Source organism: Ictalurus punctatus, chromosome 20, assembly GCF_001660625.3.
Source record: "Ictalurus punctatus breed USDA103 chromosome 20, Coco_2.0, whole genome shotgun sequence".
Taxonomy (NCBI): Eukaryota; Metazoa; Chordata; class Actinopteri; order Siluriformes; family Ictaluridae; genus Ictalurus; species Ictalurus punctatus.
In genome coordinates this window covers 20,950,641-20,972,116 of record NC_030435.2, presented here as the reverse complement: position 1 = coordinate 20,972,116, position 21,476 = coordinate 20,950,641, and the positions used below count along the sequence as shown (strand labels likewise).

At 37.7% G+C, this 21,476-nt stretch overlaps 1 protein-coding gene and 1 long non-coding RNA gene across 2 annotated transcripts; both read right to left on the bottom strand.

Moving 5' to 3' along the window:
• Positions 1-395: 395 nt before the first annotated feature.
• LOC128628822 (uncharacterized) lies at positions 396-1,346 on the bottom strand. Its single transcript, XR_008393074.1, has 3 exons — positions 896-1,346; positions 599-651; positions 396-473 (listed from the first exon to the last, which is right to left on the bottom strand). It is a non-coding gene; the product is annotated as an uncharacterized LOC128628822 (long non-coding RNA).
• Positions 1,347-2,012: 666 nt separating this feature from the next.
• LOC124627550 (CMRF35-like molecule 5) lies at positions 2,013-9,074 on the bottom strand. The gene is made up of 3 exons (XM_053673830.1): positions 8,682-9,074; positions 2,766-3,086; positions 2,013-2,668 (listed from the first exon to the last, which is right to left on the bottom strand). The coding sequence occupies exons 1-3, from the start codon at positions 8,716-8,718 to the stop codon at positions 2,421-2,423; spliced, it is 606 nt and encodes a 201-aa protein (XP_053529805.1). The 5' UTR covers positions 8,719-9,074; the 3' UTR covers positions 2,013-2,420.
• Positions 9,075-21,476: the final 12,402 nt, after the last annotated feature.

Genomic DNA, 21,476 nt, shown 5'->3' with positions numbered 1-21,476 from the left:
TACTACTACTACTATTACTACTACTTATAATAATAATAATAATAATAATAATAATAATAATAATAATTATTATTATTATTATTATTATTATTATTATTATTATTATTATTATTATTTGGAAATGTACGTAGAAATGGACCAATGCATTGCTGTCTTACCTTTGGCTTTGAAATAGCCACAGAGCTGTATATAACAGAGTCAACAGCTGTAAAAGTGCGCTGTTTCATACACACACATACACACACACACACACACACACACACACACACACACACACACACACACACACACACACACACACACACACACACAAAAGCAATTATATTACTCAAACACAGGTTAGAACATTACAGTACATAAACAACTGTGTTACATGCTTTAAAATAAAGACGAACCTGCTCCAGGTTCCTTGCTTCTGATTTCTTCTTTCTTGACTTGAAAGCAATTGAGCTGTATGATCCCTCACTCTCAGCCTGAACAGATGAGATGATTGTGATGACAGCAGTTCATTAAAAGTGCTAAAAGGTACTAAAGGTACTAAAATAAAGATAATATGATTTTGGACTGCATTAAGCCACAAATCAAACGCAGTACTAACTGTGTGAACTGTGGTGTCATTGCTCCTGTCTCTGGTCCTGATTTGATTCTCTGCTTCAGGAAGTTAGAAAGAGGGAATAAAGCTAATTTACTCACCTGAATTCAATTATATTCAAATAAGGGAACAGATACTCACATGTTAATAAAAATACTACTACTACTACTACTAATAATAATAATAATAGTAATAATAATAATAATAATAATAATAATAATAATAATAATAGTAATATTCTAACCCCTCTGCCCCTAGTGAGCACCCTCACCTAAATTTTAGAGACACACCAGGGACACTTACTGTACTTCCTTCTTAGCACGCAGACGATGATGACCAGTAGCAAAATAACGGCCACCAGGTACCAGTAGATCAGGGTCTCATGCTCACTATAGACACACATTTGTTAGTACAGACTGGCTGAATCAATCACAGTGCAGAATATTAATTAATTCATTTAATCAATCATTCCTCGCCAGTAGCCAAATCATCCTACTGGCATGTTTTTGAGAGGTGGGAGAACATGAACAGACTGTAGTCAGACCTCAGGTTCAAACCAGGGTCCGTAAAGCTGTGAGGCAGTAGTGATACCTGCTAGCATCACCATACTGCACAATGCACATTATTATAATGAAGTATAGCAATTTTAGATAGAGAGATAGATAGATAGATAGATGCAGTGGTGGCTTAGTATTTAAAGCTCTTGGTTACTGCTTGAAAGGCCATGGCTTAGTTGTCAAGGCTCTGGGTCACTAACCAGAAGGTCAGGAGTTCAAGCCCCAGCACTGCCAAGCCAGTGCTGTCACTGCCTTTGGGCTAACCCTCTCTACTCCAGGGGTGCTCAGCCTATCATGCCTGAGCCCAACTTCTTGGCATGCTGGGGTATGCAAAGAAAAGAAATTCACTGTATTGTAATGTATTTGTGACCAAGAAAGACTCATGGTCATTTTTTTCTCCTAATTTGGTCAGTTTCCAGTTTACATCCTCTAGCTAAGGAAGAGGTGGGAAGTCTCAAACTACTCTTGGTATAGTAATGGAATACATGGTGCACTGTAATGTTACTTTTTATATTATAATTAAGTACTTAAATACTGTAAACAGAGTACATATAAATATAATATGACATGCGAACTATATTTCTCTTTCCTATAGATATGGTACTCATTAATTTCATGTATTTACATAAGCCCTTGTAACATGACAAATTTTCTATTAGCTATAAAGTATCTCATGTAATGGTCACATGTTCATTTACTGCTTAAATACCGCAGTGTTTGTTTTGCACACTAAGTACATGATCATCTTTAAATAAGAGAATCAATTTAAATCTCTGTAAAACTGCAGAGAACAACATCATAACCTTAATGTGTTCAACATGTTCTACAAGAAAGAATAAGTGTGTGTTTGCACTCACATGGTGTCATGACCGCTAGAAACTGATGTGACGCTAGTGACAGATGTTGCTGTGGGTGAGAAATAACAACAGTTAGAAATGTGTTAAGAAGAACATTTGCACTCACATGGTGTCATCACCGCTAGAAACTGATGTGGCGCTGGTCACAGATGTTGCTGTGGGTGAGAAATAACAACAGTTACAAATGTGTTAAGAAGAACAATTGCACTAATTTTCTCAAACATGTCCATCTGTTACTACCTGAACTGTGCTTCGAGCCAGATCTGTTTAAAACTTAAAAGAAAAAGTCAGAAAGTAAAGCTTGACCATTTAAAATGTTTTCCTTCATACATACAGAATACATAGGGGCATTTTCCAGTCCCCATCCTTAAGCTAACTCTTGACTCTTGTAAATCGCTTTTCCAAACGTGCTTGTTAGCAAAGTCGACGGCTAATGCGACTGAAGTTACGAGTGTCTCTGATTGTATTCACGGAGACTATCGTAACTAAGTACATGATCATCTTTAATGTGGCAGTCCTCCTAAATGTGTGGCACACCTTGTCTATAAATCTGCACCACTGCTTCTGTGTATTCTGATACGCAGCGCTGTTGAGACACTGGACTGTGACGCTGCCTCCTTCCTCACCACTCACTCTGCTCTCCATCACAGACAGATCAGGATCTGAGCACAAATATAGAGTCAGTTATGTATGATTAATCTTTAGCAACATTAGAGCACTGCTAAATTCACTAATTATTTGCAGATTGTAACTTAATACCTGATTTTACTGTGATATAAAGTTTTTCTGTAACATCTGGATCGAATATTCCACCTATCTCTACAGCACACCAGTACATTCCAGTGTTTTCTGTCTGGAGATTATTCATAGTCACAGTAAAGAGACTCTCAGCTGGGTTATCAGTCACTGTCACTTTCCCCTGTGTCTCATTGGCATACGCCTGAATTTTGCAGGAACTGAATATTGCACCATAGCACCAGTATTTCTTATGTTGTATATATGTCATATCATAACGACACGGGATGGTGACAGATGCTCCAGTTTTAAAACTAAACTGCCTCCATGCCTGACTGGCAACACCTGCACACAGAACAGAAAAACTACTATTACTCAGTGAAAATAAAATATTTGATAATACAAGATATTGTATCAGGGAGCATCAGGCACAAGGCAGGGTACACCGTGGACAAGGTGCCAATCCATCACAGGGCACAATCACATACATCAATCAGTCTTCAGACTGGGGGAGGAAACATGCAAGCTCCACACACAAGGCCACAGTGGGAATCGAACACCCAACCCTAGAGGTGTGAAGTGAACATGATAACCACTAAGCCACCATTGACTCAGGTCGCCTTTGTTTTATGTTCCATTTCATTTTAAGATCTAAAACTTTTTAGTATGAGATATACACAAAAACAGAAGAAATCTGGATGGGGCAAATACTTTTTTTTTTTACATTTCAGAAAAAAAATTGCATGTACTGTAAACTTTACTAGTGTCGACATATTATCTAAAGCTGATGAGCCATGGATGTTTCCCCTAGTGCCTGGTGGTTAGTGTAAATATGCACACTCTAGTTTGGGAGCACAATATAATGATCATGCTTTATTCAGAAGTAACAACGACTTAACTATCTTGTTCCCTCAAGTTACTAAGTCCAGGTGGAGAATCTAATTTTAATTTTGCCAAGGCAGCCATGAAGCCAGACTGTAACAGATTCAGTGCGATCAGTGAGGAGGGCAGTAATGTAGTGGGGTCCTTTAACGGCTACACATGGAAGGGTATGATCATGGGCATGAGGTGAGGACGCTGCTATTAATACTGAGCAAAGAACTGAGCAAACAGGAAAACCTCACTAGCTCTGAAAGAAACCACCCTGCAGTCCTGAAAAAAAGGAAGAAGAACATACTCACGGCCAGTCACAGTTTACGTGTCATAGACTTTCAGCAGGAAATGGCTTTATTTTGATTGGGCTTTGAAATAGAACTTTTACATTTTATATTTTGTACGTTTTATTTGTGCAAAAATAAAGAAGATAAAACCTCAAGTAAATGTACTTCACAGTATCATTAAGTACTTTCATTTAATTAGAATAAAAAAAAGTGTCATTACAGTGAATCATGTACTTAAGTACTGTAACCGTAGTACATGTAGTACGTTACTTCCCACCGCTGGTGCACATTATTATGAAGAATTAAATGATATCAGAATTACATTTTTCTTCCCTATAGATATGGTACTCAATACATTTCAAACAAAACATTTCTGAAACAGTTTAGTATAAGATACACAAAAATAGAAGAAATCAGAATGGGGCAAATACATTTTCACAGCACTGTATGTGTGTGTGTGTGTGTGTGTGTGTGTGTGTGTGTATATATATATATATATATATATATATATATATAGAGAGAGAGAGAGAGAGAGAGAGAGAGAGAGAGACACAGAGATATATTTTTTTTAACCACACATCTATTACTAGCAAACCACGCTGCTGTAGATTGTCTCATCACCAACATCTTTTGGAGACTTCTAGAACAGGATATGAATAAAGACTAATCAGAGTCTCAAAATGAAACCAGTCCCTGTTTGATTAGTCAGTAAAATAGTTATTATGGATTTATACACTTAGTTTCTTAGCTTGGATTGTACTGGAATACACTTCATTTAAAGGAATTTACTCACAGTTTTATTCTTGGAAGCGATTTTTACAAAGCTGTAGTTCACGTCCTGCTCATTATCTGTTGATGCTGAAGACTGCGGATGTAAGAAGTTGCTTTGTTAAATCTTCAATAATAATTAATAAATGTTTATTAATAATAATCCATATAATAACATTATTCATATAACAGTAACAACAGCAACAATACTACTACTACTAATAATAATAATAATAATAATAATAATTATTATTATTATTATTATTATTATTATTATTATTATTATTATTATTCTTATTTGGAAATGTATGTAGAAATGCATTGCTGTCTTACCTTTGGCTTTGAAACAGCCACAGAGCTGTATATAACAGAGTCTTCAGCTGTAAAAGTGCGCTGTTTCACACACACACACACACACACACACACACACACACACACACACACACACACACACACACACAAAAGCAATTATATCACTCAAACACAGGTTAGAACATTACAGTACATAAACAACTGTGTTACATGCTTTAAAATAAAGACGAACCTGCTCCAGGTTCCTTGCTTCTGATTTCTTCTTTCTTGACTTGAAAGCAATTGAGCTGTATGATCCCTCACTCTCAGCCTGAACAGATGAGATGATTGTGATGACAGCAGTTCATTAAAAGTGCTAAAAGGTACTAAAGGTACTAAAATAAAGATAACATGATTTTGGACTGCATTAAGCCACAAATCAAACGCAGTACTAACTGTGTGAACTGTGGTGTCATTGCTCCTGTCTCTGGTCCTGACTTGATTCTCTGCTTCAGGAAGTTAGAAAGAGGGAATAAAGCTAATTTACTCACCTGAATTCAATTATATTCAAATAAGGGAACACATACTCACATGTTAATAAAAATACTACTACTACTACTACTACTACTATTAATAATAATAATAATAAAAATAATAATAATTATAATAATAATAATAATATTCTAACCCCTCTGCCACTAGTGAGCACCCTCACCTAAATTTTAGAGACACACCAGGGACACTTACTGTACTTCCTTCTTAGCACGCAGACGATGATGACCAGTATGACCAGTAGCAAAATAACGGCCACCAGGTACCAGTAGATCAGGGTCTTGTGCTCACTATAGACACACATTTGTTAGTACAGACTGGATGAATCAATGGCAGTGCAGAATATTCATTAATTCATTTAATCAATCATTCCTCGCCAGTAGCCAAATCATCCTACTGGCATGTTTTTGAGAGGTGGGAGAACATGAACAGACTGTAGTCAGACCTCAGGTTCAAACCAGGGTCCGTAAAGCTGTGAGGCAGTAGTGATACCTGCTAGCATCACCATACTGCACAATGCACATTATTATAATGAAGTATAGCAATTTCAGATAGAGAGATAGATAGATAGATGCAGTGGTGGCTTAGTATTTAAAGCTCTTGGTTACTGCTTGAAAGGCCATGGCTTAGCAGTCAAGGCTCTGGGTTACTAATCAGAATATCAGGGGTTCAAGCCCCAGCACTTCCAAGCCAGCACTGTCACTGCCCTTGAGCTAACCCTCTCTACTCCAGGGGTGCTCAGCCTATCATGGCTGACCCTGAGCTCTGACCCCAACTTCCAGGCATGCTGGGGTATGCAAAGAAAAGAAATTCACTGTATTGTAATGTATTTGTGACCAAGAAAGACTCATGGTCAATTTTTTCTCCTAATTTGGTCAGATTCCAGTTTACATCCTCTAGCTAAGGAAGAGGTGGGAAGTCTTGAACTACTCTCGTTACAGTAATGGAATACATGGTGCACTGTAATGTTACTTTTTATATTATAATTAAGTACTTAAATACTGTAAACAGGGTATATATAAATATAATATGACATGAGAACTATATTTCTCTTTCCTATAAATATGGTACTCATTAATTTCATGTATTTACATAAGCCCTTGTAACGTGACAAATTTTCTACTGGCAATAAAGTATCTCATGTAATGGTCACATGTTCATTTACTGCTTAAATACCGCAGTGTTTATTTTGCACACTAAGTACATGTTCATCTTTGAATAAGAGAATCAATTTAAATATCTGTAAAACTGCAGAGAACAACATCATAACCTAAATGTGTTCAACATGTTCTACAAGAAAGAATAAGTGTGCGTTTGCACTCACATAGTGTCATGACCCCTAGAATCTGGTGTGGCGCTGGTCACAGATGTTGCTGTGGGTGAGAAATAACAACAGTTAGAAATGTGTTAAGAAGAACAATTGCACTAATTTTCTGAAACATGTCCATCTGACTCTACCTGAACTGTGCTTCGAGCCAGATCTGTTTAAAACATGAAAGAAAAAGTCAGAAAGTGAAGCTTGACCGTTTAAAATGTTTTCCTTCATACATGCAGTATACATACATGGGGCATTTTCCAGTCCACATCCTTAAGCTAACTCTTGACTAGCTCTTACATTTGGAAGTCAAGAGACCCCTAGTTTGAGATCCCCTGTGTAGAGAATGTGTAGAGAACCCTGGAAAGGTCTCTAAAAGATTCCTTGTTTTCTTGTGCACAATGTAGTAATCCATGTGCAGTTTCATTTAATGTGGCTACAGGATTATAATCAATGTGTAAGATTTAGCTATTTTATTCATGCTTAATTTGCTATTTCAAACTCACAGTTTAATATACAATTTAATTTAATAAACTCACATCACAGGCTCATAAAAAATACATTATTAAATGGTCAGTGCATTTAAGCTCGTATGACATGAGAAAGTAGAACTAGCAAGATAATATCTTATGTACTGGTCAAAATATTCAATAACAGGGTGTTGGTTTTGTACATTAAGAACACATTCTTGTTTGAATAAGTTAATAAATATAGAAAATCTGTAAAACTGCAGAGGACAACAGCATGCCTAAATACAACGGAGCTTTCCTACTTACGTGTAAGTACTGACATGGTGAGTGGTTGTAGTCACTGCTACACTGGTTGTAGTCACTGTAGTCACTGCTGTAGTCAGTCCTGCAGTCACATCTAAGAAAAAGAAAAATAATCAGTGTGATTTTCATTTGTTAAAGTAGAGGTCAGTGTATGTGATAATACCTGGAGGTGGATCACCGACACTGATGTGAACAGGAACCTGAGGTTCTCCTGCACTGCACCAGTACCAGCCAGCATCACTCTTCTTCAGTCCACTCATCTGCACACTGAAGGATCCTCTCCCATCGTCACTGACCTGCACTGCTGAATTCTGGGATGTGGCAGTCCTCCCCATATTGTTGCAGCGGCTGTCTATAAATCTGCACCACTGCTTCTGTTTATTCTGATACGCAGCGCTGTAGAGACACTGGACTGTGACGCTGCCTCCTTCCTCACCACTCACTCTGCTCTCCATCACAGACAGATCAGGATCTGAGCACAAATATAGAGTCAGTTATGTATGATTAATCTTTAGCAACATTAGAACACTGCTAAATTCACTAATTATTTGCAGATTGTAACTTAATACCTGATTTCACTGTGATATGAAGTTGTTCTGTAACATCTGGATAGAATATTCCACCTATCTCTACAGCACACCAGTACGTTCCAGTGTTTTCTGTCTGGAGATTATTCATAGTCACAGTAAAGAGACTCTCAGCTGGGTTATCAGTCACTGTCACTTTCCCCTGTGTCTCATTGGCATACGCCTGAATTTTGCAGTAATTGTATGCTGCAGAAGCGTCAAAGCACCAGTATTTCTTATGTTGTATATATGTCCTATCATAACGACACGGGATGGTGACGGATGCTCCAGTTTTAAAACTAAACTGCCTCGATGCCTGACTGCCAACACCTGCACACAGAACAGAAAAACACTACTATTACTCAGTGAAAATAAAATATTTGATACTTGATAATACAAGATATTACTGATGATGGATAAATTAGTTCAATGCGTTAGATTTTTTGATGTATCAATGATTTATTCTGCACAAGAATGTAAAATAGGATAGAAGAGTGCATGAGAAATGTACTTACTGGAAGTGAAGAGAATAAAAATGAAAAAGCAGCTCATGTTAGATTTGTTCTGATGTTGAATAAAATGTGAGAGTTTTCTTGCGTCCTGCTTCTCTGAGAAGTTGTCACTGTGTCTGTAGCAGCTCAAGCAGTTCCTCTTCCTGCTAACTGTACTGTGTGGTCTAAAACCCCAGTGTGTCTTAATTTAGTGACTGCTTTTTTCTATTATTAATGTCATTAGAGAAAACAAGAGAAGCTGACAAAGGAACAATGTTTTATAGCTACAGTAACAGGACCAGACATCATTCCATACCTTGCAATGCAGACAGGTTATAAACAGTGTCATAAACTCTTAGCTAAATAAGTTCAAATGTTCGCTGCCATTTTACATTTTACACTAACTTCATCTTATATGAGGAAAAAAACACCACCTGTTGCTGTGTAAAGTCTGTATCTTTGTTAGTATTTCAGTCATATATGACGAACCTGGAAGGTCCACATAATTTAAAGAATACTTTGATTTTATTTATTTATTTATTTTTTAGATGTGCAGTGTCTTCCACTAATATTGGCACCCTTGGTAAATATGAGCAAAGCAGGCTGACTGACAGACACAGAGCTACTTCAGCGTGAGTGAGTCCCTGATTAAAGTAAAAACGAATTTGTTCATCCGTGATCTTGGGGGATTGCTCTAAGCTTTTGCTTCATCCAGAACAATAAAACATGTTGTTTAAACAATAATAATAATAATATGATCACTTAAGTAACAATATATTTACAGTGGTGCTTGAAATTTTCTACATTTCTGCATAAGTATGATGTAGACTTACTAATTTGGTGCTGCCTGCTTTCAGACAGTGTGGTTTGGCAGAGCATGTTGACTGGAGTAGTTCAGGTGGTACTTCAGGCTAGAATTGTTTCAGTGGCATGCAAATTTCTTATTGATGATACGTGCAAAAGACTTTGGTCTTATTTAGAGTTTGGTCATCTTCTTGCATCCTGCTCATCACTAAGCAACTGCATGCAATGTAAGATGACGTACGGGTCTGGGGCGGGACATGGTGTGTGAAATGGATTCATCGTTTTAACATATTATTTTTTACACATTAAATCAACAGCCTTTCAGTGCTGTGAAAAAAGTATTTGCAGTATTTTCAGTCCGTAACTGAAACCCAAGCGCAACTGGATTATGCATCAGGACAATGATCCAAAGCCTAGTCCTAGAAGTACGTGAAAGACTGATCTCCAGTTATCGGAAGTGTTTAGTTGCAGTTATTGCTGTTAAATGTGGCACAACCACGTTTTAAGTTTTAGGGGGAAATTAGTTTTTCACATTGGTGATAGGTGTTAGATAACTTTTTCCATCCATCTTCTATGCTGCTTTATCCTTTTCAGGGTCACAGGGAACCTGGAGTCTATCCCAGGGAGCATGGGGCACAAGGCAGGGTACACCCTGTACAGGGTACCAATCCATCACAGGGCACAATCACATACACATTAGACATGTCAATCAGCCTACCATGCATGTCTTTGGACTGGGGGAGGAAATTCCCGCAACATGGGGAGAATATGCAAACCCCCGACCCTGGAGGTGTGAGGCGAACGTGCTAACCACTAAGCCACCGTGTGCCTGGATAACTTGTTTTGCTTCAAGGTGTTGACTCAGGTCGCCTTTGTTTTATGTTACATTTCATTTTAAGATCTAAAACTTTTTAGTATGAGATATACACAAAAACAGAATAAATCTGGATGGGGCGAATACTTTTTTTACATTTCAGAAAAGAAATGGCATGTACTGTAAACTTTACTAGTGTTGACATATTATCTAAAGCTGATGAGCCATGGCTGTTTCCCCTAGTGCCTGGTGGTTAGTGTAAATATGCACACTCTAGTTTGGGAGCACAATATAATGATCATGCTTTATTCAGAAGTAACAACGACTTAACCATCTTGTTCCCTCATGTTACTAAGTCCAGGTGGAGAATCTAATTTTAATTTTGCCAAGGCAGCCATGAAGCCAGACTGTAACAGATTCAGTGCGATCAGTGAGGAGGGCAGTAATGTAGTGGGGTCCTTTAACGGCTACACATGGAAGGGTATGATCATGGGCATGAGGTGAGGACGTTCCTATTAATACTGAGCAAAGAACTGAGCAAACAGGAAAACCTCACTAGTTCTGAAAGAAACCACCCTGCAGTCCTGAAAAAAAGGAAGAAGAACATACTCACGGCCAGTCACAGTTTACGTGTCATAGACTTTCAGCAGGAAATGGCTTTATTTTGATTGGGCTTTGAAATAGAAATTTTACATTTTATATTTTGTACGTTTTATTTGTGCAAAAATAAAGAAGATAAAACCTCAAGTAAATGTACTTCACAGTATCATTAAGTACTTTCATTTAATTAGAATAAAAAAAGTGTCATTACAGTGAATAATGTAGTTAAGTACTGTAACCGTAGTACATGTAGTACGTTACTTCCCACCGCTGGTGCACATTATTATAAAGAATTAAATGATATCAGAATTACATTTTTCTTCCCTATAGATATGGTACTCAATACATTTCAAACAAAACATTTCTGAAACAGTTTAGTATAAGATACACAAAAATAGAAGAAATCAGGATGGGGCAAATACATTTTCACAGCACTGTCTGTGTGTGTGTGTGTGTGTGTGTGTGTGTGTGTGTGTGTGTGTGTGTGTGTGTGTGTGTGAATAGAGAGAGAGAGAGAGAGAGAGAGAGAGAGAGAGAGAGAGAGAGAGAGAGATATTTTTTTTTTTTAATCACACATCTCTTACTAGCAAACCATGCTGCTCCAGATTGTCTCATCACCAACATCTTTTGGAGACTTCTAGAACAGGATATGAATAAAGACTAATCAGAGTCTCAAAATGAAACCAGTCCCTGTTTGATTAGTCAGTAAAATAGTTATTATGGATTTATACACTTAGTTTCTTAGCTTGGATTGTACTGGAATACGCTTCATTTAAAGGAATTTACTCACAGTTTTATTCTTGGAAGCGATTTTTACAAAGCTGTAGTTCACGTCCTGCTCATTATCTGTTGATGCTGAAGACTGCGGATGTAAGAAGTTGCTTTGTTAAATCTTCAATAATAATTAATAAATGTTTATTAATAATAATCCATATAATAACATTATTCCTATAACAGTAACAACAGCAACAATACTACTACTATTACTACTACTACTACTAATAATAATAATAATAATAATTATTATTATTATTATTATTTGGAAATATATGTAGAAATGCATTGCTGTCTTACCTTTGGCTTTGAAACAGCCACAGAGCTGTATATAACAGCGTCTTCAGCTGTAAAATTGCGCTGTTTCACACACACACACACACACACACACACACACACACACACACACACACACACACACACACACACACACACACAAAAGCAATTATATTACTCAAACACAGGTTAGAACATTACGGTACATAAACAACTGTGTTACATGCTTTAAAATAAAGACGAACCTGCTCCAGGTTCCTTTGTTCTGATTTCTTCTTTCTTGACTTGAAAGCAATTGAGCTGTATGATCCCTCACTCTCAGCCTGAACAGATGAGATGATTGTGATGACAACAGTTCATTAAAAGTGCTAAAAGGTACTAAAGGTACTAAAATAAAGATAACATGATTTTGGACTGCATTAAGCCACAAATCAAACGCAGTACTAACTGTGTGAACTGTGGTGTCATTGCTCCTGTCTCTGGTCCTGATTTGATTCTCTGCTTCAGGAAGTTAGAAAGAGGGAATAAAGCTAATTTACTCACCTGAATTCAATTATATTCAAATAAGGGAACAGATACTCACATGTTAATAAAAATACTACTACTACTACTACTACTACTACTACTACTATTATTATTATTATTATTATTATTATTAATAATAATAATAATAATAATAATAATAATAATAATAATAATAATAATAATGATAATAATAGTAATATTCTAACCCCTCTGCCACCAGTGAGCACCCTCACCTAAATTTTAGAGACACACCAGGGACACTTACTGTACTTCCTTCTTAGCACACAGATGATGATGATGATGATGATGACCAGTAGCAAAATAACGGCCACCAGGTACCAGTAGATCAGGGTCTCATGCTCACTATAGACACACATTTGTTAGTACAGACTGGCTGAATCAATTGCAGTGCAGAATATTCATTAATTCATTTAATCAATCATTCCTCGCCAGTAGCCAAATCATCCTACTGGCATGTTTTTGAGAGGTGGGAGAACATGAACAGACTGTAGTCAGACCTCAGGTTCACACCAGGGACCCTAAAGCTGTGAAGCAGTAGCGCACCTGCTAGCATCACCATACTGCACAATGCACATTATTATAATGAAGTATAGCAATTTCAGGTAGAGAGATAGATAGATGCAGTGGTGGCTTAGTATTTAAAGCTCTTGGTTACTGCTTGAAAGGCCATGGTTTAGCAGTCAAGGCTCTGGGTTACTAATCAGAATATCAGGGGTTCAAGCCCCAGCACTTCCAAGCCAGCACCCCTCATTGCCCTTGAGCTAACTCTCTCTACTTCAGGGGTGCTCAGCCTATCATGGCTGACCCTGAGCTCTGACCCCAACTTCCAGGCATGCTGGGGTATGCAAAGAAAAGAAATTCATTGTAATGTATTTGTGACCAATAAAGACTCATGGTCAATTTTTTCTCCTAATTTGGTCAGATTCCAGTTTACATCCTCTAGCTAAGGAAGAGGTGGGAAGTCTCAAACTACTCTCGTTACAGTAATGGAATACATGGTGCACTGTAATGTTACTTTTTATATTATAATTAAGTACTTAAATACTGTAAACAGGGTACATATAAATATAATCTGACATGAGAACTATATTTCTCTTTCCTATAAATATGGTACTCATTAAGTTCATATATTTACATAAGCCCTTGTAACGTGACAAATTTTCTACTAGCAATAAAGTATCTCATGTAATGGTCACATGTTCATTTACTGCTTAAATACCGCAGTGTTTATTTTGCACACTAAGCACATGTTCATCTTTGAATAAGAGAATCAATTTAAATATCTGTAAAACTGCAGAGAACAACATCATAACCTAAATGTGTTCAACATGTTCTACAAGAAAGAATAAGTGTGTGTTTGCACTCACATGGTGTCATGACCCCTAGAAACTGATGTGGCGCTGGTCACAGATGTTGCTGTGGGTGAGAAATAACAACAGTTAGAAATGTGTTAAGAAGAACGATTGCACTAATTTTCTGAAACATGTCCATCTGACTCTACCTGAACTGTGCTTTGATCCAGATCTGTTTAAAACATGAAAGAAAAAGTCAGAAAGTAAAACTTGACCATTTAAAATGTTTTCCTTCATACATATACATAGGGTAATTTTTCAGTCCCCATCTGCTAGCTAACTCTTGATTAGCTCTTACATTTGGAAGTCAAGAGACCCCTAGTTTGAGATCCCCTGTGTAGAGAATGTGTAGAGAACCCTGGAAAAGTCACTAAAAGATTAATAGTTTTCTTGTGCACAGTAATCCATGTGCAGTTTCATTTAATGTGGCTACAGGATTATAATCAATGTGTAAGATTTAGCTATTTTATTCATGCTTAATTTGCTATTTCAAGCTCAGAATTTAGTATACAGTTTAATTTAATCCACTCACATCACAGACTCATAAAAAATACATTATTAAATGGTCAATGCATTTAAGCTCGTATGACATGAGAAAGTAGAACTAGCAAGATAATATCTTATGTACTGGTCAAAATATTCAATATCAGGGTGTTGGTTTTGTACATTAAGAACACATTCTTGTTTGAATAAGTTAATAAATATAGAAAATCTGTAAAACTGCAGAGGACCACAGCATGCCTAAATAAAATGGAGCTTTCCTACTTACGTGTAAGTACTGACATGGTGAGTGGTTGTAGTCACTGCTACACTGGTTGTAGTCACTGTAGTCACTGCTGTAGTCAGTCCTGCAGTCACAACTAAGAAAAAGAAAAATAATCATGATTGTGATTTTCATTTGTTAAAGTAGAGGTCAGTGCATGTGATAATACCTGGAGGTGGATCACAGACACTGATGTGAACAGGAACCTGCAGATCTCCTGCACTGCACCAGTACCAGCCAGCATCACTCTTCTTCAGTCCACTCATCTGCACACTGAAGGATCTTCTCCCATCATCACTGAGGTTCACTGCTGAATTCTGGGATGTGGCAGTCCTCCCCATATTGTTGCAGCGGCTGTCTATAAATCTGCACCACTGCTTCTGTTTATTCTGATACGCAGCGCTGTAGTTACACTGGACTGTGACGCTGCCTCCTTCCTCACCACTCACTCTGCTCTCCATCACAGACAGATCAGGATCTGAGCACAAATATAGAGTCAGTTATGTATGATTAATCTTTAGAAACATTAGAACACTGCTAAATTCACTAATTATTTGCAGATTGTAACTTAATACCTGATTTCACTGTGATATGAAGTTGTTCTTTAACATCTGGATCGAATATTCCACCTATCTCTACAACACACCAGTACGTTCCAGTGTTTTCTGTCTGGAGATTATTCATAGTCACAGTAAAGAGACTCTCAGCTGGGTTATCAGTCACTGTCACTTTCCCCTGTGTCTCATTGGCATACGCCTGAATTTTGCAGTAATTGTATGCTGCAGAAGCGTCAAAGCACCAGTATTTCTTATGTTGTATATATGTCCTATCATAACGACACGGGATGGTGACAGATGCTCCAGTTTTAAAACTGAACTTCCTCGATGCCTGACTGGCAACACCTGCACACAGAACAGAAAAACACTACTATTACTCAGTGAAAATAAAATATTTGATACTTGATAATACAGGATATTACTGATGATGGATAAATTAGTTCAAGACGTTAGGTTTTTGATGTATCAATGGTTTATTCTGCACAAGAATGTAAAATAGGATAGAAGAGTGCATGAGAAATGTACTTACTGGAAGTGAAGAGAATAAAAATGAAAAAGCAGCTCATGTTAGATTTGTTCTGATGTTGAATAAAATGTGAGAGTTTTCTTGCGTCCTGCTTCTCTGAGAAGTTGTCACTTTGTCTGTAGCAGCTCAAGCAGTTCCTCTTCCTGATAATCTTACAGTGTAGTCTAAAACCACAGTGTGTCTTAATTTAGTGACAGACCATCTAAACTGATTAAATACCTGATACACTGCCATATAGATGATGGTAGTTTGCCCCAAAAAGCCCAATTTTACAACAGCAAATTAAAATGTATTGTCTTATATCTCAGCTCTGATGGCAATATCATGTAGGCCGCTTTTGTTGCAGATTCACTCATTAATTCCTGTATTTAATTTCCTTATTCAAATATCTGTGGAAATATGTCATGTAAAGCTAACTCTCTAGGCCAGTAATTCTGATTATTGTTAAAATCACAGGTGTATATGAATGTGCTTGTTCCAATACGATATACAGTCCCCTCCAAAAGTATTGGAACAGCAAGGCTAAGTCTTTGGTTTTTGCTGTAGACTAGATACATTTGTATTTGAGATCAAAAGATGAATATAAGACAATAGATCAGAATTTCAGCTTTCATTTCCAGACATTTACACCTAGATTTGTTTTAAAAACTTGGCACCTTTTCTAGCAGACCACCCTATTTTTAGGTGAGCGAAAGTATAGGAACGGATTGTCTAAAATAAATAATACTTAATTTATGGTTGCATAACCACTTTCTTGTCAAGCCAGTGACCTACTGACGTTATCAGATTGTTGTTTTCTTCTTTTGCAATGCTCTTCCAGGCTTGTACCAAAATTTATAGGATGCATTTCTCTATAAATTGGCAGACAGAGTGTTTCTGTAGACATCTTAATTCATTCTGCTGCTACCATCATGAGTTACATCATCAATAAAGATCAGTGTGCATGTTCCAGAAGCAGCCATGCAAGCCCAAGCCATGACGCTACCACCACCGTGCTTGCCCTGTGAGCTTGTATGTTTTGGATCGTGAGCAGATCCTTTCTTTATCCACACTTTGGCCTTTCCATCATTTAAAAGTGTGTGAAATCGCACTTTCTTAATCAATTTATAGTTCTATTTAGTCATGTTAAACTAATAAAAATGTTCCTTGATAAGTAAATAATTGTAATTTTTTCCCAAATTGCTGTTGTCTAAACATGGAGGACTAAAACACTTCAAAATGTACTGTTATAGGAAACCATCTTTGGGGTGTTCTTGCTGATAACATTCCTATAACAGCCCAACCTGTTGTGTTTCATTCATGTCTTAACTGTACATTTTGCTGTCACAAAAATGCTGCTTCCTTCCTGTCTTCCTGATCCAGCTCTGTCATGGTCATGCGCCTTTGCGTATTTGATCCCCTGCTGATTTTGTACGTTTGCCCACTGTCAAAGAAATGATCAGTCTATAATTTTAATGGTAGATTTATTTGAACAGTGAGAGACTGCAAAAAATAACAACAAAAAATCCAGAAAAACGCATGTCAAAAATGTTATAAATTGATTTGCATTTTAATGAGGGAAATAAGTATTTGACCCCCTCTCAATCAGAAAGATTTCTGGCTCCCAGGTGTATTTTATACAGGTAACAAGCTGAGATTAGGAGCACACTCTTAAAGACAGTTCTCCTAATCTCAGCTTGTTACCTGTATAAAAGACACCTGTCCACAGAAGCAATCAATCAATCTGATTCCAAACTCTCCACCATGGCCAAGACCAAAGAGCTCTCCAAGGATGTCAGGGACAAGATTGTAGGCCTACACAAGTCTGGAATGGGCTACAAGACTATTGCCAAGCAGCTTGGTGAGAAGGTGACAACAGTTGGTGCGATTATTCGCAAATGGAAGAAACACAAAAGAACTGTCAGTCTCCCTCGGCCTGGGGCTCCGTGCAAGATCTCACCTCGTGGAGTTGCAACGATCATGAGAACAGTGAGGAATCAGCCCAGAACTACACGGGAGGATCTTGTCAATGATCTCAAGGCAGCTGGGACCATAGTCACCAAGAAAACAATTGGTAACACACTACGCCGTGAAGGACTGAAATCCTGCAGCACCCGCAAGGTGCCCCTGCTCAAGAAAGCACATATACATGCCCGTCTGAAGTTTGCCAATGAACATCTGAATGATTCAGAGGACAACTGGGTGAAAGTGTTGTGGTCAGATGAGACCAAAATGGAGCTCTTTGACATCAACTCAACTCGCCGTGTTTGGAGGAGGAGGAATGCTGCCTATGACCCCAAGAACACCATCCCCACCGTCAAACATGGAGGTGGAAACATTATGCTTTGGGGGTGTTTTTCGGCTAAGGGGACAGGACAACTTCACCGCATCAAAGGGACGATGGACGGGGCCATGTACCGTCAAATCTTGGTTGAGAACCTCCTTCCCTCAGCCAGGGCATTGAAAATGGGTCGTGGATGGGTATTCCAGCATGACAATGACCTAAAACACACGGCCAAGGCAACAAAGGAGTGGCTCAAGAAGAAGCACATTAAGGTCCTGGAGTGGCCTAGCCAGTCTCCAGATCTTAATCCAATAGAAAATCTGTGGAGGGAGCTGAAGGTTCGAGTTGCCAAACGACAGCCCCGAAATATTAATGACTTGGAGAAGATCTGCAAAGAGGAGTGGGATAAAATCTCTCCTGAGATGACTCTGACTTCTTCTTATCGGGGAAAAACCCACCACATTAGAATTTCAAGGGAATTCTTTTTTTCTGACCTTGTTCTAATTTATGGGTTTTTATCTCTTCTTGCTCTTAATTGGCTTAATATGGAATTTATGATTCTGTACTTGTATGTCATATTGTATATTTCACTGTATTAAATATTGCAAATTGCTTTTAGTGTACATTCTATTGCACATACATAACACACATTATATAATATATACTTGTATATTCACACACTACTTTATATTATATTACTTTATATTGATATACTTTCTATTCTATTCTATTTTATTTTCTGTTATTGGTATGTTCCTATCCTGCCTTGCCAACCTGCCTGTTTCTTACTGTGTGTAGACTAATATTACCATCAAATCTCACTAATTATTCATCAGTGGAAATAGGCAGCGTTTAAAAAGAAATATGTAGCAAATTGTTCATCATTGTGCAACACGAACACCACATGCCGTTACCACATTCGCCGCAAACCTCCAGGGTTCGGGGTTCGAGTCCCGTCATGGCCCTGTTGAAACACATTCTCAGTGGAGTTTGCATGTTCACCCCGTGCTGAGGGGTTTCCTTCGGGTACTCCGGTTTCCTCCCCTGGTCCAAAGACATGCATGGTAGGCTGATTAGCATGTCCAAAGTGTCCGTAGTGTATGAATGGTGGTATGAATGGGTATATGATTGTGCCCTGCGATGGATTGGCACTCTATCCAGGGTGTATCCCACTTTGTGCTCAATGCACCATGGGATATGCTCCAGGCTCCCCGAAACCCTGTTTGATAAGCGGTATTGAAGATGGATGGATGGAATACCACATGCCAAAAGAACTTACACTCACACAGTTTAACTTAGTAAAAAAGTAGTGAATGTTTTTGTTTTTTGCTGCTTTGAACTCATCGTGACCTCTGAGCGCTCAGCATGGGTGTGAGGATGGGTGTGACACGTGACACGAGTGACCAGTTGTCATGGCAAAGTCAGTTCACGTTCACTCATTCACTATTCCCTATATAGCAAATGACATTTGCGTCACTATATGAGGAATTGAAAAAGAACGAAAATGAGTGAGCAAATTCCGACTAAATACAATGGATTTTATCGTACACGTATAGAAGATACACAAATTGGCCATGGGCAGTGAAAAAGTGCAGGGGACGAATGTACTTTTCATTAAAAATGTGGGGGACACGTCCACCTGCGGATTCTACACCCCTGAATATCATTACATTTCAGTTAGTCTGGAGTTTGTTCCAAAATGACTCATTTTATGCAGTATAAGCAAGCCCAATAGATGGCGCTGTAGACTGCAGTTCTTGTATATTACGGTATATTGAGTCAGAATTAGAATGGGCTCAGTAATATCTAATTCACTGCTGCCTTTACATTGTCAGCTATCCTGAGGAATTCTACATCAAAGATTACACAAGACTTTGACGCCCTTGACAAGAGATTGGGTCAGGCTCATTGTTCACATTAACATTCTAAAGTTTCTTCCTCATATCATCTTAGGGAGTTTTTTCCTCACCACCGTCGCCACCGGCTTCATAAATAGGGATATATTCACACACTTAAAATCTGTATCCTGTGTTTATATGTCTCTATAAAGCTGCTTTGAGGCAATGACCGTTGTTAAAAGCACTATACAAATAATTGTATAATAGTAATAGTTATCTAGCAAATGCACTTGAGATGATTTGATCATTGTAAATATGGCTCACAATGGATAATAAATGGGAATTGTTCCTTAATATTCCAAATGCTTCACTCAGAATGTAATGTAATGTTGTTTTTTCTAGAACTGTTAATTACACATCTGTTACCATATTTGTATGTATGTATGTACATTCGAGGTGTTATAAAAATGTATAATTGTTTTTTTTTTGTGGTTGTTTTTCAAAAAAGGTAGAACTGCATGTCCATGTATTCCTACAGCACACTAATAATTGAGTGTCAATTTGGAATAAATTTTAAAAAGACTTCCTTTATCATGGCAGTTCTTCACTTGGTTTCAAAAACTTGATGTGGTCCTCGAGTCAAAAAGTTTGCCCAACCCTGATTTAAGGAATGCTTTATATTTGTGGTCAAACAAAAGAAATGCCTAATTTCTCCACCAGTGACACTTCTGTGGCCTTCATAGTCACACCTTTGCGTCTCATATAGACATTTACCAAGTCAAAGAAAAGGAAACATGTAGAAGCATAACACAAACTTTATTGTAATCTACAAACTAATGTCATATTCCATAGATAGATAGATAGATAGATAGATAGATAGATAGATAGATAGATATTATAGTATATTCCCATTGATATATACAATATATATACACATTTTTAGTACACCTGGGTGACAAGGAACAGGAATTGTTTAGGAACAAGTTGTCTGGAAGGGTTTCATGAAAAAAGCCTCTACACCAGCGGTGTCAAACTCATTTTAGTTCAGGGGCCACATACAGCATAATTAGATGTCAAGTGGGCCTGGCCTATAAAACCATAGCATAAGAACCTATAAATAACAATAAGTCCCTTTCCCTTTGTTTTCATGCAAAGAAGTACAAGTACATTAGGAAAATCTTTATAATTAATGAAATATCCTTTTACAAAACATATCATGAACAACCTCCGATTTTTCTGCAATTTGCTTCTGATTATCATTTACATGTGTGCATTACAACTGGACACAGTGTTTGTACAAATGTAAAAAACTTTAAGTCACAGGTATTTGGAACTGAAAAATATAGTATTGCACTCCATTTTCCTTGGAAAACTACACTCTGTATCCACTTTTCTCCTTTTTGACAAAGACATTTTGGCTAATGAGGGTGTGGAGGCGAGTAGCAAATAGGTTAGACTGCACAGTAATAACAAACAGCAGAAGGCACATTGCTGCCATCTGCTGTTCGGTCTGAGTCCCAGAATTGTGCCGCGTTTTCTACTCTGACTAAAACAGTGTGCCCCTAGCGGAAAATTTAGGAATAGCATTTTATTAAAAATTTCCAGTTCGTGTTTATATGCATTTTGCTCATTTTCAAAATTCATCCTGCGGGCCGGATTGAACCCCCTAACGTGCCGGTTTTGGCCCGCGGTCCGTACGTCTGACC

Coding starts and splice junctions, on each gene's coding strand:
- LOC124627550 (XM_053673830.1), bottom strand. CDS start 8,718: ATGAGCTGCTTTTTCATTTTTATTCTCTTCACTTCCA. Junction 3,087..8,681: donor TTTTATTCTCTTCACTTCCA/GTAAGTACATTT, acceptor TTCTGTGTGCAG/GTGTTGCCAGTCAGGCATGG. Junction 2,669..2,765: donor TTATATCACAGTAAAATCAG/GTATTAAGTTAC, acceptor ATTTGTGCTCAG/ATCCTGATCTGTCTGTGATG.